Source organism: Rhea pennata, chromosome 28 (genome assembly GCF_028389875.1).
Source record: "Rhea pennata isolate bPtePen1 chromosome 28, bPtePen1.pri, whole genome shotgun sequence".
Lineage (NCBI taxonomy): Eukaryota > Metazoa > Chordata > Aves > Rheiformes > Rheidae > Rhea > Rhea pennata.
Window position 1 is genome coordinate 5,411,987 of NC_084690.1, and position 24,669 is coordinate 5,436,655.

Consider the following 24,669-nt stretch of genomic DNA (forward strand, 5'->3'; position numbering starts at 1 on the left):
ACGGGCAGGAAGTCCCTGCGGTTTTGCCTTCTCGTGTTCAGAGCTTGCAGGCACTTACTGTCCAGTGACCATCAATGTAACGCTCAGAACGACCTTCAAAATAAAGATGGGTTTTACAAAGAGCTGGTTCGTGCTGGGAGAGCAGGACTTTGCTTTTTTTGTGCAAATGATTTAGTAAGTTGGCTTAAGGAGCTTTCCAGGTCATCCCAGTGCATGCTGGGCTGCATCAGAAGCTCTGCTGATTTGCACCGCCCTGCCTATCGGCTGCGCTCTGCCGCCCACCGAGCAGCGCCGCACGATGCGGTTCCCAGGGCGGTTCTGCTGGCTCTGAGGAAGCGCAATTCCCCTCCGGTTTACCGTGTCTTCCCCTACGTGGCTCACCAGAGTAACGGGCCGCAAACCAGCACCAAATTCAGTCCCTGCTAAAGCAAAGCGGTACGGCTGTTCAGTTGCCGTCCGACCTGGGCCCAGGCACCTGCAGCTGTGCCGCCCGTGCCGGAGCGATGCGGGGCCACGCTGCGAGCGCCGGCCAGTTGCGCGCTGAGCCTGTGCGGGAACCACTGCTGGCAGGAGCCTCCCGGGTCCCATGGGCCGTGCCGAGCCCCACTCCGATCCGGACGCAGTTCTGCAGGATGTTGGTGCTGCCCTCTGCAACAGGGACTGGAGATACTTTGGAGGGGTTGGAGGAGGAGCTGCATGACCAGCATTGCTGCTTCACCGAGCATCTCTTCAGTGCACCGCTGCAGTAATGAACTGCAAATCTGTATCTGGAAGTGACTCATGGGGAAGGCGTCCGTGACAGTGCTCTTCGTGACGCATGATCTCAGCTAGACACCAGCCAGACCTTGCTGAAGGTGTGCGCTGTTGAAGCCTGCAGAATGAATTGGAGGCACAGCCTGCTTTAAGGGCAGGCACAGGGGCAATATGGGGAGGGGGTCCCTGCCCTCCGGGCAGCCTGCACCAAAATGCCCAGTGGTGTCAGCGCAGCGGCTTGGTGCTCTGCACGGCCACAGCTCAGCAGGCATCCATGCTTTGGAGACACTGTGCCACCGCAGGGCATTGCCCTCAGCTGGCACAGCGGCTTGGTGCTCTGCACGGCCACAGCTCAGCAGGCATCCACGCTTTGGAGACACCGTGCCACCGCAGGGCATTGCCCTCAGCTGGTGCTGCAGCCCTGCCGCACCGCAGCCCACTGAGTCCCCACGGTGCTCCAGCACCCCGCGGAGCTCCGGCGGTGATTGCACACCTGCCCTGGACACCGACGAGTGTTGAGGGCTGTCACATCCTCTAGAAAATGAGTTAAGGGTATCCTGGACAGCTGTTGTCTTGGGCTGACACGGTCCAAAACAGCTTTTTTATGTTTTCCCCATACATTATCGCTATTATTGTGGGCTACAGCAATGCAGTAACAGGCAGGCTGCCAAACTGCCACATTTCTTGATTCCAGTAATTTCTTAAAACATGAACTTGTAAGAGGCTTTATGCTTTAGAGTCTATATCCCTCATTTCTAGGAGTGAGAAAAATCACAAAATATGGTCCTAACTAAATGTGTAAAGAACTGTTTAAAATACTGTTAGATTGTCTGATGAAATGCAGTCTTTCTACAAGAATTCAGTGTGTGCTGATAAACTGTCAGTGTGCTCAAATACCAAATCTGAATGCATTCAGTTATTGGCATTTATTATGGTAACAGCTTCGAGTATATAACCGGACCACAGTTCCGGAGTGAAACACCCACCCCATGCCTCTGCCTGGGCTCGCCGGGCTGTTTTAATCTCGTGTCGCTCCTTTCGTCCCGTCCCGTCCCGTCCCGTCCCAGTGGGCGGCTGTGATTTACGATTCAGATTCAGCCGCGGTGCCTTTTTTACAGGAACGGTGCGATCGAAGACTCCCAGCCCCGCGCTGCCTCCCCGCTCGCCGATCTCTGACGGGCTCCGCTTTCAAAATATTGTCACTCAATATTTAGGCAGCGTCTGCGTGAGCGGTGCCTGCTCTGCTCGTCAGCGCCGCGCCAGAGGGGGAGAAGACCCAGTGCTGCTCTTCCCCCAGAAGTCCTCCGCGGACTGCACCCTTCGACCCCGGGCTAAGGGAGCATCCCCAGAACTCAGTAACTCTGCACCAGAGCCCGAGCTGGGCTGAAAGCTGCCGCCTCCCTCGCCCTCACCGGCCAGGAGGGCTTGCTCGCCCTCGCAGCAGCCGTGTGCTGGCTCCTCTGGGCTGTTTTCTCCTGTTTCCTGCTTCTTTAGCCTCTCTTTCCATCACTCTTCTTTGGTCAGGCATTTGCCCTCAGGCCGTTTCCTGCTGAGCTGTGAGGGAAGGAAGATGGTGCCCTACAGCAGAACCAGAGCAGGTAAAATCACCTCCCCGACGGAGAGCGGCGGAGAGCCCCGGCAGCGGCTCCGGTGTGCCCAAGGGCTGTGAAGCCAGCAGAGCAGGGGAAAAAAGTCCAGGAAGGAGATAGGAAAAGCAGACAGAAACCAGGTGGAACAACCACCTCGTGCTGCAGCTTGGAGAAAAGCCCAGAGGTCTGGTTTGGGGTTAAATGCTGGCTGCAGGTGGGGGCGAGAAGTGCAAGCAGACGGAGGTCAGCTCCTAAGGCACCTAGTCACATTTTGAACCATTCAGCCTGGCTTCACTCTGCAAATCTGGGACAACAGCACTGTGTACCCTGGAGTGAAGCTTCGAAAAACGCTGTCAGCACTAGGAATCTCTATTTTGGGCTTGTTCTGAGCCCTTCCCTGAGCCCTCACCTGTTGCCTGCCTCAGCACAGAAACGCCCATGCACACAATGCTCTGCGCTTGCCACGCTCCATCCACCGCAGCACACACCTCCATGCGCTGCAGCGGCGGCGCAGCCGGGAGCGATGTCGCCGCGCTGCATCCCAGGCGCACGGGCATCGGTGGAGGAACCATAAAAGGCTGGAAGCCAGGCAAGCGAGCAGTGCCGCTGTCCACCTCTGGCGTTTTAATTATCCTGCTGGAGTCAGCTGCAGTAAGTGGACTCCTAGACTGGGTCAAGCCATTTCACGACTCTTGAACGCCCAGCAAAAATGTGACATTTAGGCTAGTTTAGACGTGTCACAACAGCCACAAAAGCCTGTCTTGCTCTCCTGTTAAATGGCACTTGTTCCAAGACAAACAATAACAACATAAAAAAAGATTAATGAATGCATTCATATGAGCTATTAGGAGAAAAATAAAGACAGCAATAAATACAGATAGAGGCAGAGAATGGCAGATCCTAAACAATGCATCTCCTGCTATTTCCTATTTATACAGTAGAGTTTCTTTTTTTGCTCAGACTGGAAAGATAGGCAAGATAACCATCTCATCAACATCAGTGTATAATAACATCTCCTTGCTATTAATATGCAAATTGAAATGCACACACTGATTAAAAACATATTAGACGAAGGCGGTTGCCAGAGATCTGTGAGCAGGCTGCCAGGCTCCGCTAGCGAGCAGGGGCCACGGAGGGGAGGCTGGTTCACCCGCGCGTCCGGGCACCGCACGCCAGACCCGCCTCGCGCCGGCAGAGCGCGCGCAGGCGAAGCTGCCGGGCACACCGCCACGCTCTTGGGAGAGCGACACGGCACGGGGGTCTTGCTCTCCGCTGCTGAGCCTCGGCACAACGGGGAGAAGCTGAGCAAGACCCTCTTGGAGAGAGGCCAGGACAAGGATGCAGCAGGAGCTGCTCAGGGTCTGTCGCAGGCCCCCAGCAGAGCCCTTCTGCAGCCTCTCTGCGAAGGGACATGAAATTAAGGCCCGGTGAGAGCAAAGTCAGCCGCACTCAGAGATGATTTTTTAGTAGTCCTGGCAGGATTACAACATGCACAGAGGTGCTGGGGAAATGATGTAGAGGAGGAATTTTATAGTTTGGTTTAGATCTCCTGTGACTTAAGGCACAAGTAGTATATGAGAAGGAGATATAAAAATGCAGTACATTGCCCTGCACTGAAGAGTTCTGCAGCTGTCTCCTGACCCGGGTCTTTATAGCTGGAAGAACACACTGAGTAAAGATAAACATTATTGGGTCAAAAGGAACAGCTCCATCACCCTTATTCAGACACTTGAAATGGAAATTAGGCTAGAAAATTTATCCTAAAGCCTTGAACTGCACTCACTGCAGTAATGTAAGTGGGGAACATGTTGCAATGTTAATGGATATTTGCTTTCTCTTGCTCAAGATAATGAATTTTAACAACCAAATTAAGTCCTCCCTATCTTGGACTGCAACATGCTGACCTGGATGTTCCCAGTAACCTCGCACTGGTGGGAGAGGTCTTGCAGCTGGTCACGGGAACCAGCACGCTTAAGTTCGAATGAATCCAGAGAACTGCAGAAAACTGCTAGCGCAGCCAGAAGGAGGAATGCAGACTTTTGCACACCTAATTTGAAGATTATGGAAGATGGTTTTAAAGGTCAGGAGTTGCTAATTAAGTTGATGCAATAGGAACTTAACAAAGAAAGTACCACTTATGTTCTAGGAGCATTCTTCTCCTGTGATTAATTTCTTTTTATTAAGTAGTGTCTCTGGGTAGAATCACTTTACACACTGTTGCCATAGAGCTTTATTGCCTCAGCAAAAGAAGTAAGTTAAAAAATATGTATTACTAGTCCTATATTATGCCTGAGCATAAAACACTGCAGAAAGTTACTGTCTTGTTTTCTGAAACATACCCTGCAGTATTTGCACCAGAGCCGTAAGAACTCTATTAGCTTGTGCTAGACGACTCTTATGGAACATGACTGAAGGATTAAGGTTTCAGTGTTTATAGTCACACTTCCAGCTGTCTCTCAGTGCCAGCTGTATTCCGGTTAGCATTGGCTCCTTAGTGCATGGCAAAAAACAACCAGATTCTCCATTTTTGAATGTACTTTATAGAATGTCTTGCACAGCATTTTAAGCTGGGAATATGTTTGACCATAGTAACAGACAAAGTTAACTTGTGATGTATGGATGTTCTGCATGGAAAAATGTAGTGTGTGTTTTCTATGGATAAAACAAACACAAATGTTTCCACCTCTCAATTTAAAGTAACCTTGGGGATGCAATGGTTTTACTACATCCCTTTCCAAAGAGCTCTAATACACCCACACAGTGCTTAAGCCAGGTATGATGTACTAGTCTCAACATCAGAGAAGGACATACAGTCTTGGAGACATTTCTGCAGGGATCACTGACTTCCCACTAGGAGATTTGTCTTTCCGTGTCTTGCTTTGAAGGCCTAATGAACTTAAGAAAAGCAAAAAGATTAGAAGGATTTAGGGACCAAAGCCTGATTGACTGGCCCAGGACAGCCCCGGCAGCAAAAGCAAATACTGCAGTGCTCTAGTTCCTTCGCTTTGAAACAGGGCAGAGCTGGGGATATGACAGGGCATCTCCCTCCTGCCTCACATACCGCTTGCTCGCCAGGGCCTGCAGGCGTGGGACATGTCAATCTGCCTGGAGAACTGATCCTCCTGCTCGCACCACATCTTTGCACCACCTCTGCAGTGTCATGGGACAAGCAGGTCTATTTTAAGGCTGCCAGAGTAGCATAAAATGCTGCTTTGCTAAAGTACAGGCAAGTTGTCTGGCCATTCTCTTGGGCCAAGCAAGCCATCAACGGCAGGACTGAGCCACAGGGGCTGAGTTCAGCTCAGCTCACTGCAGCGGAGCCAGAGCTGTCTACACACCTGCCTAGGCAAAGAAATTGTGTTTGTGCTGTGATTAATTTGTTGCAATTAGCTTCTAGTGATTACCTGAGCACACAAGTTAGAGAAGGGCTTTTTTGTCTTCTCCTAGCAAAATCACCTCTGCAGCACCCTGAGTGTGACTTGGAGGAAGAAGCATATGTTGCAGGAAGGAAGAATTGGGGGGGGGGAAGCTCAAAAAATCAAAAAAGCCAATCTGTGCATGCATGACTGATATGCCCTATTTCTGTAAATCATTCTCTCTGTAAAGAAGTAGTTTAGCTTCAAAAACACTGGCTTCTTATGTTATTGCCCAGAACACAATAAATGAAAGAGCCCCATAGCTATGAAGCATAAGGACGTGCTTACTCATCTGTAAACAACCCATTCTCCTCCACACATGAAAGGCATTGATGCAAGAGCACAGATTAATCGTATAGAGTTTCCTTAGTATCTTTTACTGTCCCTGGAGAGTAAACAATTACCTTCCGCAGGCATCTGACCCTTCCCTTTGCAAGACTAAAGGCAAGAAAAACACTGCGCAGCCCATCTGGAGCCAAGACCTCCAAGTGAGCAGAGCTCCAGGCAGCCTCCAGGATGTAGAAGAGCAAAGGTCATCTTTGCTACGTGGTCCTCTTCCTATGTCTAGATTCTCCTTAGCAAGAGGAAATAAAATGCTGCTGGTGTACCGCGAGGTATGGATCTGAAGCACAGCACAGAGGATAACTCCATTTGCAGGCACCTCCCGTCTGGGCTATGAGCTTTCAAACGGGAGAAAGTTGTTCAGAGTTGAGGCTGGAGCCTCTGCATACTACTACTGCATACTATAATGCATATAAAATCAGTGCAAGTATTGTATGTGAACATACGTGAATACAGGCAAATAAGTTATCCCAATTATACAGAAAACATTTTTCTTTAAACATGTAACATGACATCAGCAAGTGTTATCAAGAGGTGAGAGCTCTGAAGGGATGAAAATTATTTCAATGAGCTCCATGCGTTCTCACTCTCTACCCTCAGCAATTTAGGGGAGGCTAGTACCTTTTGCAGTTAAGGTGCTGAGCTTGTTAGGATGGAGCACTTCATTACTACACTGAAACTTTCACACTTATTCCTCTAAGTGGAAACCCATTAGACATGGTCATCTAAAGAATATTTGCTGTTAAATCATTTTCCTCTGCTAGAAATTTCCCTGTCTACTGTAACCAAAGAGATGAAGGGAAAAATCACTTCCAGGAAGACTGACTCAAGAAGAATTTGCAATTTATTTCACTTGTCCATTTTGTAAGCAGAAGAAATTCTTCAGGTACAGAACTGCAAATTCTGAGTTTGTTTGAAGCACCTTCTCAGCCCAGGTCTGATGCCCCTTCAAGGAGGAATCTGAATTTGTCCTGCTGCTCCCATGGGTTATGTAACTATAAAAGTGTCCTCTGAGTCACCACCTGCTGCCCTTTACTTCATGTGTGAGCAGGGAGAATGTTCAAAAGCACTAAATGCAAATTTGGAGTATGACTGGCACTTAATTTCCCCTCGCACTGTGCCCCTTAAGCTTAACTAAAGCAAACATAAACAAAACAGAACAGGAAAGATTTTTCCAAAGCAGAGAGACATGTAGACAAACTTTAATATTTAGTGTGAATTTTGTCTACACCTCCTACCTATCATAGCTAAAACATATCTAAGCACATCGCTCCAAATTGTTTGTAGTCTCTGCCATCAAATATGATGATATTCCTATTTATTTCTTCAACATATGAAGATGACCAACATGATAGCTCTGATCTATGTAAGTCAATTAACCCAGCTACTATAAAGATTTAGCGTGTTCCTTTGATTAAATGCCAAATGAAAATAAAAGGCACGAAAGACTGCCTGTTATATTTGCCACTAATTTTCATATGCTAGTGAAAAGCATAATCACATAAGTCTCATTTCTTCTTAGACTACAAGGGGTCTATTTAGTCTTCGTTGCTGGCAGGCAAAATAACATGGGATGCCACAGAGAAACATCTATTATTGATACTACTCCTGATTTAGGAGAATTATCTCTCTTCTCTCCTGAAGGTTTAGAGTAACAGTCTTCTAAAAATAACTGGTGAGTTTGGGCTTTTAATTGCCTTTGCAAGGTAAAGAGTCATTTTCACCAACACAAATAGTTTTTCTCATTAAAAGGTATCTGGTAATCTGGTAGCAAGGTAGGGAGGGATTTCCCAGTCCCAGATGAAACAATAATAAAAAGCTAGTTATATAATATTACCATTAAGAAGGAAAGCCAAAGTGGCTTTTTGCAGCATGGCTGCCTTCTGCGCGTGTCAACTGAGCTGCAACAGAAACACCCTGCACCCTTCTTCCCATGGCAGGGAAAGGTAAGAGAAACACAAGCTCAGCAGCAGCAGGTAAGAGATAAGACTATATTTTTTCCTCTGGCATCACAAGATCACCTCCGCAAAGCACCCACTCTCACTTCATCCCGTGGACTCACTAACAAACTGAACTGGTTTTAGTGACTGAGCCCCACAGGTACCAACATGGTTTCAGGGCAATCACTGTTTACTATGTACTGCCTCAATAACTGAGCGGGCTTTACCCACTGCCTTTGCCCAAAGTAACCACTGGTTTATCATGAAGCTGCCTAGGCCTCACTTGCACACTGCCATCAAAGACTGCACTGCTGCACAAACCCTTTGGGGTGCTGCTTCCCTCGAAGTGAGAGGGAAATTAAGACCACTGCACACAGCACCCATTGCATCCTCTGCTACAGATCTTGCTAGTTTGTGGGCAATCATACTGCAAATGGACAATAACAATTCTATGACCATTCAAAACTACTTTTGCATCATAACTGCAATTTTCCGAGTGACCTGCCCAAATGTAACTTATCTGAGATAGATGTAGCACTGCTCAACACTAAAATGCACAGCAATATACTTCTTTGCTTTGGCTTATTAAGGTGCAGAGGAGCGGATGGAGGACACAGATTAATTGCCTATATATGATTTGTTCACTTGGCAGAAAATTCACAAACCTGCAGGCCACTGTGGTGAGCTCTGGATTAAATTAAAAGTTTCCCTGATGCAGAGCCAGCAGCTGCAGGTCACTGCTCTTCCTTCAGATGGTACAGAAGTAGATTTGCACCTTGCTGGGACTTCTGGCAAATGAATTCATGGATCCATAAACATCACTGCTCATTTCCAAAGATAAGACAGGTTCTAGTTCAGTGTGCACAAAAAAGAAATGTCAAAGCTTATTATTTCAGAGATGCAGAAGCAGGGAAATGGCCGCAGTCTCAGGAGAACAGTGCTACTACACATATATAAAGCAACCAGGCTGCTCTTTAAAAAAAGTGGTACTTAATCTCTATCAGCATCCACAAGACAGGTTCTCCGCATGCAGAGTGCACTGATCAAGCCTGTATAGCACAAAGCCCAGAGAGGTTTGTTTTGCATTGCTTTGGTACCGACTTAAAACTTGACCATAATTATTACAGTTCTCGGAATGGGGGTGGGTTAGGTAAGAAACTTGTTTTTGTTCTGCTGATTGCAGCAGAAAAAGTGAAGCCACTGCAAGCCCCTTCACTGCCGATGGGTACCGGTTGTTCTGTTTTCCCTTCACGCCAAGCCACAGAGGAACAAGCCCCATCCCCACAGATGAGCACCAAACCACCACCACCACCCGGGACCTGGCCGGGGCTCTGCACAGGCAGCGCGCCTCCTGCGAACGCGCGGCTCTTTTCTCAGCCAAAATTTGCCTCTTCACGTCCCGCGGGGTTTTATTTCGGCCTCCCTCCCAGTGCAGCGCCTTTGCGCACCGCAGCGCAAAGCAGGCGGCGGCGGCGGCTCCCCCGACGGCCCCGACGGGCGGCGCCGCGCAGCCCGCGGGGGCCCCGGCGCTGCCCCCGCCCCCGCCCCCGCCCCGCCTCGCCCGGCGCCGGCTCCGCGGGGCCTCGGGAGCGGCTCCCGCGCCGCCGGGCTTGTGTACTTTCCGTCTCTCCCTTCCGTCGTTTCCTTTCCAAAGACATCGAGGAAGCAATTCATCCACCAGGCATTCCTCGCGTTTTTTTCTTTTTTTCCTGTTGTCACAAACCATGCTGGAGAAGGTGAAGAAATCACGTTTATTTCTGGTTGGAGATTGATTACATCACTATCATGGATAATGTAATAGAATAATTTTATACTCTTGGAAGAAATCTAAGAATAAATATGAAAAAGTAAAATATTCTGTTCCCACTGTCTCTGAGGTTGCGTGACAGTTAAATGCTGTTTTTACAGGATAGTTATAATACTTTAGACTCTGTGCTGAATAAATATTATCTTGAAAGGGTAAAAAAATCCATTGAAATATCTTAGCTCACCACAAAATTAAAAAAAGAAAAATCCATGTATTTGTCCAAAGCGAAGGTTAGTTACATGTTAACTAACGAATCCACACAGGAAACGCTCATTGTCCAAGAAAGTATCCTTCCTTCTTGCCAATCAGTTCCTCTCCGCAGAATTCTTGGTAGTTTTCCTTGTTTGGACTGATGAATTACTACTGGTTTTTCAGGCTGCAACACAGAAAAGAAGCAGCAGTAAGTTTCTTCCTTGCCATTTCCAGTTTTGAGCTTGGTTTCTTTGCACCTCCTGAAGTTTCCCTCTGGTGCATCTTTGTTTCCACCCCTTACCCTCGTGGCCTCCGGAATATCTCGCTTTCAGCAGACGGTATGGACTTCCCACACCAGCCCTTTTGTAGCTGCCAGAGCTGCAACAAGATCTGGCAGGTAGAAGCTGGTTCTAGGCAAAGTGACACTGGGGAGAACATGCAATTCCTTTAACAGTTAAAAGGCTTTTTTATGTGAACAATGGGAATACTCTCATTGTAAGAAAACATGCAAATAAAATGTATATCTGAAATATAACCCCAATTTTAAGCACAGTTTTGAATTTTATGCTAGAAAATTGCTGCAATGCTTTGGGGAATAAAGTATTTTCTTTAGGTATTCAATTTAAATTTGATTATAAGAGACTAACACACCCTACAAAACTTGCTTTTTTAAAAAAAACGACCCAAATGCAATTATTGGCAAATGAGGACTTTTTCATTCAGCAAGCATAGATGATCTCAGATTTATACTTAGAGAAACTGGACTAATATTTATGCTTTACATTAAAATAATTAATCCATATTCCAGACACCACAGACCAAAGATGCACCAGCCTTTTGGCAGCTTTGAAATCATGATCAAAACAGAAGATATCAGAGATATCTTTATTTTCACTTACGTTAAAAGGAAAAGGAGACAATTTAATCCTATAATGAGAGAAAGTATTACACACTCACTCTTTATAGGCAGTGTAATTATTCAGCTGCTCTCCGGAACCACTGAAGTAATGACAAATTAAAATGCCTTTCAATCCCATCTACCTTTTATAACTATTCATCTTCTGGAGTTATTACCACTCTAAAGGCTTCTTCATACTTTCAGCAGCAGTCAGTATCTTACAGAAAGCAAACAGAAAATGTCATTGCTACAAACAAAAGTTGTAGTCACCAAGATAAGAAAAAAATCATTTTAATTTGAGGCAGGTACAAACTATGACTGAAGTATTTAAAATACTTTCCAGAAACTTAACAGAAAGCTTTTATCAAAGAATGTGTCCATTTGCAGAAAATAAACTTGGTTTATTGTATGGATTTTGTAGGACTGGAACTTATTCGTAAAACAAAATAAAAACAAATATACGATAATAAAAATCATACATCTCAGAATGTAATTCCAATTCAGTGACGGCAAGGAAGTATATTCAGAAATGGAATAGAGAGAACCAGAAGGCACCTGAAGCCTGGTGTTTGCGTTCAGCAACAGGAGCATTTCCGAGGACGCCCCCGGACTGCACAGACTAGCCGCAGCAACCTGCAATCCACCAGCTCTCTGGCAAATAACGTGCAGAAAACTGGGCGAATCCCCCTCTGGCAAGACGCTTGCGTGGGCGACGTAGGACCCAGGGCAGTGGACGCCCTTCAGGCTTGGGAGCAGATGGGATGAATCCCGTGCAAAGGGAACCGGCCCCGAGCCCAGGTCCGACCTGTGCAGTGGGAACTCGGCCGAGAGTGCCCGATGCTGAGCCCCAGCTGCCAGGGAGCACGGGAGGGGGGCTAAGTCTAGGGCACAGAGAAACAACTGTTTTGCATAAAAACTCAATGTGAAGGAGATCAGGACAGGCACCCTGGCCTTTTTAAAATCCTATTTCTTGCTTTTTTGGCATGCAGTAGAACTGCAAACCCCTCAGAGGAGGAATGGCTTGGTCTTGTCTGTGCAGCACTTAGCGTGACTGGTTCCTACTCAGTATCTCTAGATGCTCTTCCAAAAGGGAAGACAAGCGCAGTGGAGGCAGCGTGTTCTCCCAAGAATCCCCGGAGGCAGCCTGCCACTGGACCCACTTCCTCGTCCGAGGGAAGCCACGAGAAAGCGTGCTTTCTTCTCTGGTGGAGAAGCAAGGCTGCTTAGGTCTCGGCTTCTGCTGCAATTAAGAGCACGTAAAGGCAGGGAGATCACTAATGTTTCGTTCTCCTCCGAGGAGCACCCTGGGCCATGTTCCAGCCTTCGGGCCCCTGTGGAGGCCCAGCAGAGCACCCAGCCTCTGCTTTGGTGACCGGGCGCTTAACACCAAGGACCTTCCGAAGCACAGCCCAGGCGACCCGGAGCAAGAGACATGGCGAGACATTGCTGCATTCATTTCTCAGCTTCTTCCAAGTGCATGTTTGATATGACAAATCCCACAACTAAGACCATGTTTCAGCTATAACAAGCTGTAAATATTTGTTTACACTTTCTTAAATAGATTGGAAAAAATATGAAAAACGCAATCATGGTTAAGAGTGACATTTCTCCACGCACAAAATTCACAATATTTTGATTAGCTCTGATTTCTGAATAGCAAAGCAGCTTATGTTAATAAATATCCTCTTCCAACTAGACATCTGTGCTCTCAATCCGGAGGGTGAGAAAAAGAAAACCTCACGGGCACCAAGCCTGCTGTCATTTGCTCCTCAGCAGGCCATTAATCATCTGGGATGTAACAGGTTGCAACCCAATGACTACACGAAGGGCCACGAAGAAGGATCTTCCAAACACATCTTCCAAAGTAAAAATGATTATTTGCAGTACCCAGGCATTCATTTAGACTGCACACTGCACTCCCTTGGTACCTTTAGATTCCCTCTGAATTGATTTTACCAGAGCAATAGCTGCAGGATTAGGTCCCGTCTCGGCAAAAATCCTAAAATTAATCAGAAAACATGAATTTGAAATGGAAACCTGGGCCTGTATTAGCATCTATGAAAGTGTAGTTGAGTGATTATAAACGCCTAGAATGCATTTGCAAGCTCCAGATATGGCAGAGAGGTCTGGCTGATCAAAGAGACAAAATAAAGGCTAGAAGATAAAATTCTTCTTTATGGAAGTTGGAATCATTATCCTCATATCATAAGACTCTTAATTACTAGGGCTGGATCTCAGCCTCCAATCACTGACAGCCAGAATGGGAGAGGATAACTCAAAGCTCTTGGTACTCTGCACATTATTACAGCATTTGATATATTTGCAGCCTGCCCGGAGATGGCACTTGCATCAAGTGTGGATCTGGGCTCTAACATTCTCGCCAACAGGATCTTCCGTCCTTTCATCTGCAGCCCCCAGCGGAACTACTTCAAATCTGGAACTGGGCCCTTCGATTCCTCTTCCCCAAACACAGCTATTTTTGCCTGGATGCAGTGATGAACACAGCACACTTTCCCCAATCCCACGGTGTGCGCATGCTAACGAAAGAGAGAGAAGCGCTTTTTAGAAAGCCCTAAGTTAATATTCTGTACTAGCATTTCTTTGACCCCAGAAGCTGAATGTTCTCTGTCTTCTTTCATGTCTACCCAAGACTTCAATTCTCTGTTATTTACTGAAAATGATATTTAGTAATCTTTCCATAAACCTGAAAAGCAGGAAGAGTTTTGTTTCTTTCAGTCTATTGTAAGCAGCAAAGAGCAAGGCTGGCATGTGATTTTCTTCCACTATTTCAGAGATAACGTGACCTCATTCCTGCTGCTCCTCACAAGCCTTGTTTTCGGTTGCCTTTGGTCCCCATAGAAACCGGGCTGCCTCTGCTGACCACGGTCCAGCTCCAGCGGGCACTCACGCCGCCTGTCTTGCACCTGACTCGTTCTGCTGGTTTGCTGCTTGAGAGCGGGGGGGGGAGGGGGGAATTAAAAAAAACCCCATATCTATTTCTGGAAAGCAAGTCAAACAATGACTCAATCATCTCTACACAGTTCATAAATCCCTAATTAAAGGTTTCGTGCTCCTCCCCACTGCAGATGCACAAGAGTCCAGCCACATTTCAAATCTGCTTCTGTGTATGCGTGTGCGCAGGCATTCGCCAGGCTCGCCTGTTGGCCTGACTGGAGCTCTACTTTTGTAAGACATTTCAAAAGCAGCTCTTGCCTAGCTGCTCTGTGTGAATGCGTGATTCCCACGAGAGCCATCAGAACGCTGCCTGACCCTGATGTAAACAGGCTGGATGTCAGATTTGTGATACCTTGTCAGAAGGATTATTCATATCTGACTCTAACCCCAAATTCCTGAGTTTATTAAAAGATAATAAAAAATGCATTTTTCCCTTCATCTTCAAATATACAGCTTAAAATATCTGCACCCTGGAGAAAATAATGGGAGCTAGCAGATATTATCTTGCTTTGCATATTCATTGTCCAGGGGGATAAAGACTAGTGCAATACTAGCTACCTCCCTCTACATCTTTTATTCAACACCAAAGCACCAGCCAAAGCACTTCTAGTTATTTTTTTCCCATTTTCCCCACTTTTTGGTCAAACAAATTCAGTAGGAAGCATTCAAACAAGACCTTGAAATTCCCGTAAATAAACAGCTAAGTTCTCCCCTACGGATATTACTGAAGGAAGAAAAGGTCAGCTGTAGCTGTCAACACCAGCTTTGCTAACAGAGCTCCAGCACCACCAGCACCCCCGCTGAGAAGTGAAGCAGGATCCAAATAACGTGGTCTGCTAGGCAGTAGCTCAAGGGCTGCTAGATAGTGGGTTATTTAAAGTACACTCTGGCACGGCTTGGCTGTACGTTACCCTCTGAAGAGCTCTCAAGAACTATAATAAATATCTACTACTTGACTCATTCCTCATCTAATTTCTTCTCTGCTAAAGTAGCTTTTCAGAAGACACATCTGCCAGGCATTTTCTGGGTGCCACCAGCTTCCAGCCTGTGATCACCTTTCCCCATTAACCTGTCCCAAAAGGAAATTCCTCTCCTTTAAAAAAATCTCTTTTTTTTATTGTATTAACTATGACAGCTACCGAAAATGTTTTGTTGCCTTGGAAACTGCAATCCAGTAGCCTCAAACTGAGTTATTAGCAAGAGGACAGTCTTGACACTAAGCAGCAAAAAGGAGAGCTGCAAAGTGATGGACCAGACACCAGTGAAGGTATACAGGAGGGCTGCAAGAGGCATGTTTGCTCACTTAGCACACTAATGCAGAGCACATTTGCCTCACACCACACTTGGGAGAGCCAAGCTCCTGCGGAAACCGAGCCTTGCTCTGAGTACTAAACATTGCTAACCTCATGCTTCCAGGCCTAGGAACAAAATGGCAGTGGAAACTCACACAGAAGCATCACGTCTGGATTTCAAAATGAACTTTCTACGTGTAGAAGAGAAAATCATTTGTAGAAAGCATGCTACAAAAGCCTAGATGCAGCTCTGTCAAATAGTCTGTCATGTTTCTGCTTCTCCATGTATTCCTCCTACTGGAAGCAAGGGTCAGCTGAAGGCATGTATCCCTAGACACTGGCACACAGTCCAAGAAAGCATTCAGAATACCTTTTCACAAGGTATTCATCTACAGCAGTAGCAATGACGATTTCTTCCTCTCAGTCTGCAATGGTTTCTACAGTCAGAAACACGAGTTGTATGTACTGCTTTACCTTCTGAATTCTTTTATGGCTTACTATTATCACAAGCATACGCCTGTGCAGCCCGGCTCTGTACAAACACCGTGCACAAGGTCATCTCTGTGTATGTGACAATTAAGAGATGCTTTGAAGACACACTCCAGGCTCATCCCAAAGCTGTATCTCTGGGTCCAACCACATTTAATAGTGCAGGTGACTACTATAGACCCCCTAAACTGGAGCTGGGTCTGTGCTGATTCAGGACAAGAGATGAGGGCAACTCATTCCATAAGACAATGAAGCCACAAATTTTTTTTTTTAAACTAGGAGAATAAAATCTGCTACATACTAATTACTGGGTGGGAAAAGCTTTTGTTTTGTACAAGCCCAGGCTGCCAATCTATTGTCCTTCATGCTGCTGTACTTTCCTATGGGAGCTGAAGAGATCTGTGCTTATATACCGAGATGCTTAGCCTCAAAGAAAATTGTGCAAGAATGAACAATGAATAGAGGAAATAGAATAATCAGTGCAATTTTGCATAGAAATTGGTCAGACGAATGTCTCTAATTGGCATTCCATTATTACATTTGTAACATACTTTCTTAAGAATTTATTACTTTGTTTCCTCTTGTACTGAATGCCCATGAAGATCTCTTGGGGTCAGATTTAAATCATTATGAATAAACGATAAGAAACTAAATTTAGAAAGACTGATAAGAATATTAATATGCAAAAGAAGAAGTTCCTTAAAAAAATGTGGAAGTCCCGCAGGCCTGTGAGCCATTCTGTTGTTCCTTGAACTGGCTGACTTGGGCCTCACTGAGATGAAAGAGAAATCAGCCTTCCTCTCAATAGTTTGTGTTTTTCACATCTCAGAAATGTCTGGAAAAAATCTGTGGATTCCACTGAGCCTTGACACTAAAATAACATAATGCCATTTGGCTTGCTGACATCTGAATGAGACCGGTTGAGATGCCAGAGCCTCCATAAACCAAACTGCTAGCTCCTCGCCAGGTTTCTCCACTAAAGTAACAGGAGGAAACATTGGCCCCAGTCCTCCCAGTACTGAGTGCAGTTTCTTTCCTCACTGCCCTTTTATCTCCAGTACAATGTTTGTCTGAATTCTGAGATTTTCCAGTCAATAGCCTGGATCCCTGGTGTTTCCAGCCTGGAAGAGCTGCTCTTACGAGCTCCACTGACCACGAGAGGTACTTCTGTCAAATAACAGCAATTGCTGCAGCCGCCGAGCGGGGGTCCTCCAGCTCCCCGGGCTGCAGTCTGACCTCCTGTCAAATGCTCTCAGCTGCAGAGTTTAGTTTCTTCCCTCCTGGGGAGAGCAATAGAGGAACATGAATTATCATCTTAATGCTTGCTGATTTTTTACCCAGATATTCAGCTCAAGCCAAGGGAAAAAAAACAGAGCTCTGCAGTGAATACACTCCCTGTTAGGGAACAGCTAAAGAAAAATGATGAAACAGAAAGGTCCTCAGTCTTCGAAATTTTTGTCAAAGTTGGAAGAAAGCAATTGGGAAAGCAACAGAGGCAGAAGGAATTATCTTTGTGCAGGAATTGCCTAAGGGCAGGAGAAGACACACCGCTAATTGCAGTTGATTGAAAAACACAAGTAGAAGGTAGGGGTATAAAACAGAGAGTGTGACGGAACATGTCTAACCATGCCACAAAGGCAGACACCCCTTCTGATACTGAAAATAGTAGTGAATCTTTTCTACATATCTCTTTCCTATCCATGAGGCTGGTCTGATTTGAAATGAACTGCTCTATCCTTTGCAATAACAGCAGCAGCAGCAACAGTAATAATAATGCAAACTCGGAAAGACTGGCACAGGAAGGATAAGTTACAGCTCTGTGTCCGGGCAGAACATTGCAGCTGCTCCCTGTTCAGATCTCCGACAGGAAGAACCGTCAGCTCTGTCTTCCAGCAGCGGGAATTTGTGCTCTGTACCGACACTGCTCCTGTCAGTGTGGTACCCGCAGGCCATACAGAACCCGGTGGAGCAGGGGTGTGCTATCATTTGGATGCACTAAAGGAGAACAAAGGCTCAGAGGCGGTGGGTGACTTACTCAAGGTATACGAGGGTCTGTGGCACAGCTCCAAACAGTATCCCTATTGCCTGACCCCAGCCCTCTGCTCTACAAACCACCAGGATGAGCAGATGGTGCCAGATCAGTTAGCGGTCACTCAACAAATGCCCTTCCTTCCACGGGTCTTCACACATCCTTGGCAAAAAGCGGGGAGGGAGAACACCACCTCCTCAAGAAACCTGATGAGAGATTAGTTTCTTCTCTAAATTGAGATTCAAATTGTGATGACATGCTCAGGTCCAGAGGGGATGATATCTGGGAGACACTCAAACACTCAGTGGATAAATAGGTTAGAGCTAATATATACAGGGAACTTTTGAAGGTCTAACATCAGCTGGGGAAAGACTGGGCTTGTTCTTTGGTATCATAAGCAAAATTAGACGTTACTACTTATGGCTGGTTTTGATCATCCTGCCTCATCTATCAGACTGCTCCTAAAACTACCTGAAGTATTCCAGTGACTGATGACACCTTTTATACCCTTCTAATCTGGGCAGTCCTCAGTGCTTTAGCCTGAAACAGTTCCCAAAGCTCACATCTAAGTGTATTAATAGAGAATAGTTTATTAATCTACTCTTTGGTACCATGTATCTTTATCACTTCCTTTTAATAATTTGTACTAATTGACAGAGCAGATTCCCTTCAAGTCTCAGCAAGTTGACTAACAGGTAATTGCTTTAAATCACAGCATAAACATTTTCACTTGGAAACTTCTAATCCCATTATACTCCAAGTGTCTCTCCTGAGGTTTAACGCATGAAAGAAACTCCAAAGTCAGTATCATTAGGCATGAACGCTTGTGGCATGAAGACTGGATGTTAGCTTGCCAGCTTGCTGGGTCACTATTGCCCGTTTGTTCTTTATCTGTCCCAGAACAGGATGCACCTTTCAGTGTGAGGAGGGCACGAGCAGATGTGCAAGTTCCTCATCACCCTCCAACAGGCCTCAAGGCAAGGGTGTTTCAGGGGGAGGAACGGCAGTGTCCTCAGCTGGATCATGAGATGTGCAAAGTCACGAGGTGCTGTGCTGTAAACGCATACAGCACTGCAGAGAGCAGAAGGAAGAAACTCTCCTGCCCAAAAGCCTATAATCTAAGAAAGAGAAGATAAGGAAAGGGCAGAGAGCCAGACAACATTTAGAAATATAAATCCTGGTAGGAGGATATCCTGAGGAGGCGTGCTTAGAGGAGAGGTCTCCAGGAGAGAAGAAAGATGTTCAGGAAAGCAGGACATCTATTCATTTTAACTAGCCAAACAAGAACCTCCTGTCCTGGGACATCTGCATGTTCATGACTCCTCAGCCCTCGGGGAGCCTGCAGGACAACCTGGCTTCTGCGAGCAGAAACCCGAGACAGGAGCATGCATGACCAACAGCAAAATGCAGTAGGCTTCCCGAAAGGCACAACGATGAGCTGACAACAGGTTTCTACTTGGGCATGCCATGACTGACAGGCAATAACGAGCAAACAGCACTTTCCACTTCTGGGGACATAGAGAAACCAATCTGGATTCAGCCCTGCATTTCTGTCCCTGCAGGTACCTTCAATATCTATGTTTATAAAACACTCGGAGCTCCTCGGATGACAGGCTTATTGGTGTGTAAAGTGTTGTTATTATATATATTCACTCAGACAGACACAGACAGACCAAGGACTATCAGGAAAAATGCAGAGGTACTCACTTTGTCTGATGTTTGGAGCCCTTCAGATGAGCGTGATACTGCTCTATCGAGTTCAGAGTGACGTTGCAGATGTTACAAGTGTAACTGCGCTTCAGGCCTGCAAAGAAAACCCAGAGCTGTTAATTACACAAATCAGAGCAATTCCTTGTTACTGTATTTAGAAGCCAAAACACTTAGGAACATTTCTTCTAAAGGGATCAACTCTCACTTAGCTCCCAGAATGAGTGGTTAGATTTGCTGAACACATTAGCTGCTATCCTCCTCCAAAACCCAGCTATTTGGCAGCCTGAGTCTGAAGGTGAAAGCTGGAAGCCCAGCGCAGGTTAGCAGCTGGCGTGCCACAAGCTGGAAGCCAGGAGCTAATTTGCCTGGCGGATTACTGTTGGCCACGATACCTGTCTATGGCTCCTGGCCGCAAAGCAGCGCCTGCTTTACTAATTTCAGCCCTTCACAGGTACAATAGCAAACAGCTATTTATAAAGGTGTTGCTCTGGCTGCTGGCCCACCGAGTCCCACTGAACTAGAAATAACATATCCGTGGGCTTGCAGTGAAAATGTTATCAGGAACTGAGGGGTTGGCTTTTTTTTTTTTTTTTTTTTTCCTTCCGGCAAATCTCTCTGCCGCCTCTGCTACTTTCCATTGTTTATTTGATTGCCACAGCTACAGATTATTTTCCAAGTAAATATACTACATTTTATGCTGTTGTGATGCAAGTGGCAGAGAACATGATCTGTAAGCGCAGCAGTCCAGCTGGCTGAGCAATAAATAAATGCAGGGGCAGACAGTGCAGGTGACTTTACCAGTTGCTATGAAGTACACAGGTCATATGCATGCAGACTTCATCCACCAGCACCAAAAAGGAGACGATCGCTGTCAGAAGCACTGAATCAAACCTCATGAAAACTCCCAGCATGACAAAAGCAGTGACTGCGGCCCGGCCTGCTCTCGTGGCCACCGAAAGGCAAAGCTGCATCCCCAGGAGGGGCCGTCAGACCCATGAAGGCTCACCTCCCCTGCAAGAGGTGCTCGCGTGATTTTCTGCACATAACATATTTTCTTATGTACAAGAAAAGTACTTGGATTAAGCAGCATTTCTCTCCTAATTCACAGAGCTGCCTCTGGGCACAAATTGTGGGGCAAAAACAAAGCAATTAAGCAGATTTATGCACATCTCAAACAAACTGCAAAACGATTTCTGAGCAAAGTCACAAAAACAGTCTCCCTACACGTTCACTGGAAAACCTCTGAGCTGGAGAACTAAATCGAACAGAACTGGCCTGTCCTTCATCTGTTCAGCCAAGATCAAATTACAGCTTGGATGTAAAGTCTCCGAGACATCCGCTACAGACGAGAGCGAGACATCTTTGCTCACTTAGAGAGCTTGCATGCAAGAAGAACAGAGACTCTGTGGGATCATGATGGCAGTCACAGTGCAAATGAGAGCATGGCAACGAGACACGAGTCACACTCTTTGGAGACATTTCTGACCAAGTTACGCACAAAAAGATTGCTCATTTAGAAACAGAAATAGCTTCTGGTTGCCTCTGAAAATTCAGTTTTGTATTGGAGCCTGGTATTCAGAATGGGACAATTATTATGGGTTTTCTTCTGATAACGTCCTTTCTGCTCCATGGAATTTCAGAACTTTGAATAAAGTGAATTGTCCTAAGTGGATCTCAGGGAACAGAGAAGTTCAGAGTTAAGGAAACAGAGCAATTCAGTCTCTGCACAGTGCAGCTGGAGAAAAACTCCTCTGAGATGCCCAGAGAGATATCAAAAAAACTATTCTCAAAGTTTTGTATAAATATGAAACCATTTTTTTCTTCATCTGATAGTTTGTGTCCCAGAATTATTATTTAATGACTTAAGGCTGAGAGTATTCTCAGTTCTTTGCAGTACAAGGAAATAAAGACTTTGCCTTTTCCAAAAAGCTGAAAATCTAAAAATAGGAACCTAGGAGACAGGCAACAATCAGAATCAGAGGTAGAAGGGAAAAGGCTTTTTCCCAAGACAGTTTGCTCTCCAGCTGCTGGCCAAAATGGCCAATATTATTTCTGATTTCTGTCAGTTTAGATTTCCTGGAAAACTCTGACTTTTAGTCCTCATCTGAGGTATTTACTCTTGGTGTCCTGGTGCACTCGTTGCTCCCCAGGAGAGGATATTAGCCTGCTTAGCACATTACAGATCAAGTAATTATTTACTTAATAATGTTCTGACTTTGCTTTTCTAGACAGGTTTTCACCTAAAGCATTTCTTCATGACTTTTGCAGTCACAGAGGAAAGTAATTCTGCTAGAGATGTCCGCTCAGAGCTGCAAAAGCTTTTAGGCATAGCAGATTCAATTTGTTTCTTTCTTTTTTTTTTTTTTTCCTTTCCTTCTCCTTCCATAAGTGACCTGGCCCAAGAGATAGGCCATTAGCTGGTTCAAAACTTGCTTTATTGGGGGAGAATTCAGAAGTCTCTTTTAGGAAGTAAGTCAACAATAACAATAGCCCCTTCAGCTTACCTACTAGCTCACTTCCATACGCTATAAAGGAATAAAAATCCCACCCATTCCTGCCCTGAGCGAGGTGCTCGTGTGCCCGGAGGCCCAGGTGGCATCGCCCCCGGCGCGGGGCCAGCAGCGGTCTGTGTCCCGGGCCCTTCACCGAGACCGAGCCTGGCGGGGAAGGGTCCCGCTCCCACCCGCGCCCCGGCGCTTTGCAGGACGAGGGGCAGGAGCGGCTCCTGGTTTGCACAGATGGGCAAACGCGGCAAGCAGACGCCGCGGGTCAGCACAGCGCCGAGCGTCCCCGGAAAGCACGGAGGCTCTTTCTTTGCTGCAGCGTACGCACAATTTAGATCCATTACACTTTCACCTTGGGAAATGAGAGCAGAGCTTTCAAAGCAACAGACATGGCTGTGCCTCAGATAACGTGCTTTTACCGAAAACAGAGTGGGGCTGAACGTACATTAAACACCTGTTTCCCTTTTGGACATCCTTGAAATAGCAATGGCAGTCTCAGGGTCCTCACTCCTATTATGCTGGGCAAAACTTGACATAGATTAAGCATATAAATGCAGGTCTAAGTGTTTCCAATTCCCTGATCCTGTTGTCTCCCTTAATACTCTGCATGTAACGCAGAGGTTTCTTCTCTCTTCCTCTCTTTTGTGTTTTAACCTCCTAATAATTCCCTCGGCATCACAGGCTGTATTATCGTCTCCAACACCGAACACACTGGCACCACAGTAAATCATTGCCGCTACGGTAATTTTTGTCCTACTCTCAAAACAAAAAAAAATGCAAATTTTAGAGAGCCTCCGTGGTCGGGTTTCTGTTTTGCACTGATTCCCTTCCATGAGGATCTGAACAGAGCATTTCAAGCTTAATCGAAGGGCTCAATTTAAAATTACCAGTGCTGTGGAATTCTTATCGTGGATTGTTGCGCCTTTTAAGAACAGTTTTAATGTGCCACGTAATAGTCTCTTTGACTTTCTGCAGGATTATTTCTTCACAGAAATTGTTTAAATAATTCATTTGGAATGTGTAATGTATGGCTTTCTCAGACTTGACCAGTTTATGCTTACTGTAATTAACTGAATAGGCTCTACAATTATCACTTCCCAGCTATATCGAGACTCTCATAAAATCACTTATTTTGAAAAATGCAGGGATTTTGAGTTCATTTAATTCCCATCGTGATTTTCCGCTTGCTTCTGCAGGTTGCTAAATCTCCGCCCGCTGTGTCGGCTGGCCGGGACAGCCGCCGGCGCGGGAGCGCTGCTGCGGAGGAGGTGCAGCCCAGCCAAGGAAGGAGCTGTCGTGCGGGGCGCGCGGAGCGAGCCCGGGCTCCGGCAGGGAGCAGGACCGTGGCGGTAGGAAGCTGGCAATGCTTTAAATTAAGGTAATAAGGATCTAATGCTCAGCAGCTAATTTAACAGCATACATTAAGCACAGCCTTATTGAATCTTAATTACTTGTGTAGGTGGAAACACTGCCAGCGATTATAGTGCCTAACCGGGGACACGGGTTTTTTTCCGGCAGCGCGTCAAAGCGGCTCAGAAGGGTGAATAAGGAGGCTCCAGCCCTCCGCTCGGCCGGGCCGACCCATCCCCGCAGCTACCCGGGAACGCGCGCAGGCACGTCCGGACTCAGGGAAGCGCGAGCGGCTCCGTCTCCGCCAGGGCAGAAAGCGGGCGGCTGGGACATCGCGCGCCGGGGTCCCGAGCGCGGCGGCTCTCGGCGGCCGTGCCCCCGGCTCGCCCTCCCCTCCGCGGGAGCCACGGAAACTGCCGGAGCTAACAGCGCTTGATCTGGCCCAAGCGTGCAAAGACTCCCGCCTCCATCAAAACCCTGCTTTCATCAAACGCTCCCAGCCAAAGCCCCAGCAACCCGAGTCGAGATCGAGCATTCGCGTGGAAGCGGTCGGCAGTGCCAAGGTGGGCTCAACCCACAGAGTTTATGTTGGGAAACTGCGTGTTCTGCCTACGCTGACGCATCCTCACGACACGTGAGTGCTCCCCCCGAATGATGACGCGCATTCATGTAAAACTGAATGCACTCCTATATTCATTAAATAAAATATTAAAGAATAAAGTCATTAATGTCATTCTGCATAAAATGCGTTACAAAACATTCCAGGGGAATACTTGTTAAACTGTTTTTTACTAAGCAAAAGTGGCAGCACAGAATGAAAAAATATTTATATGCCATACAGGGAAATTGCGAGCAGAGAAGGCATTAAACCCCGCTCTTGCCAGGCTTTTCAAGACAGTGTCTGCAGCGATGACAATTTACCTTGCCATGGAGAACACCAAGGCTTCAGGTGACAACACCCCTGTGCAGCCGGTCTGCTATGGGTTTACTGCTGAGGCTGGTTTTCTTTTTCCCTGGGGATTCACAGCGTAATCCCCTCGGACCTTGTTCCCCTGTGCCTGCCTTGCTCCCCAGGAACCAAAACGCTCTGGGGAGAAAGCTCACGTGCCTGCGGACCGTAGGAACCAAGCCGACCCGCATCAGGCGCGCGAGCTGTCCCTAAGTCTGCCCCCATCGCTCCGTGAAACCCGGGACTGACGGCGGGCGCCCGAGAGCCAGCGGAAAGGCGAGAGCCGGAGGCTTCCGTGGTTCCGCTCCGGTTTGCTGGCGGCATCTCCACCGCCAAACTTAATGACTTGCTACAGCATTCACCAATTTTTCTCTTTTCAGGACTCCGCTCAGGGGCTGCCTGGGGTGCAGTGGCAGCCAGAAGAGGCAGCACTGCAGGACAAAAACACTTTTAA

The 24,669-nt window shown here is 46.6% G+C and overlaps 1 protein-coding gene across 5 annotated transcripts in view; it reads right to left on the minus strand.

The window, feature by feature from the left end:
- Nucleotides 1-9,777: 9,777 nt before the first annotated feature.
- ZMAT4 (zinc finger matrin-type 4) overlaps nucleotides 9,778-24,669 on the minus strand; it is a 72,952-nt gene continuing 58,060 nt past the window's right edge. For all 5 annotated transcript variants that reach the window (XM_062596804.1, XM_062596803.1, XM_062596806.1 and 2 more), the window contains 2 exons: nucleotides 19,410-19,506; nucleotides 9,778-10,223 (listed from right to left, as the gene is read on the minus strand). In XM_062596804.1, coding sequence (XP_062452788.1) covers nucleotides 10,208-10,223; nucleotides 19,410-19,506 — 113 coding nt within the window. In that variant the 3' untranslated portion in view covers nucleotides 9,778-10,207. The remainder of the gene's footprint in view (nucleotides 10,224-19,409; nucleotides 19,507-24,669) is intronic.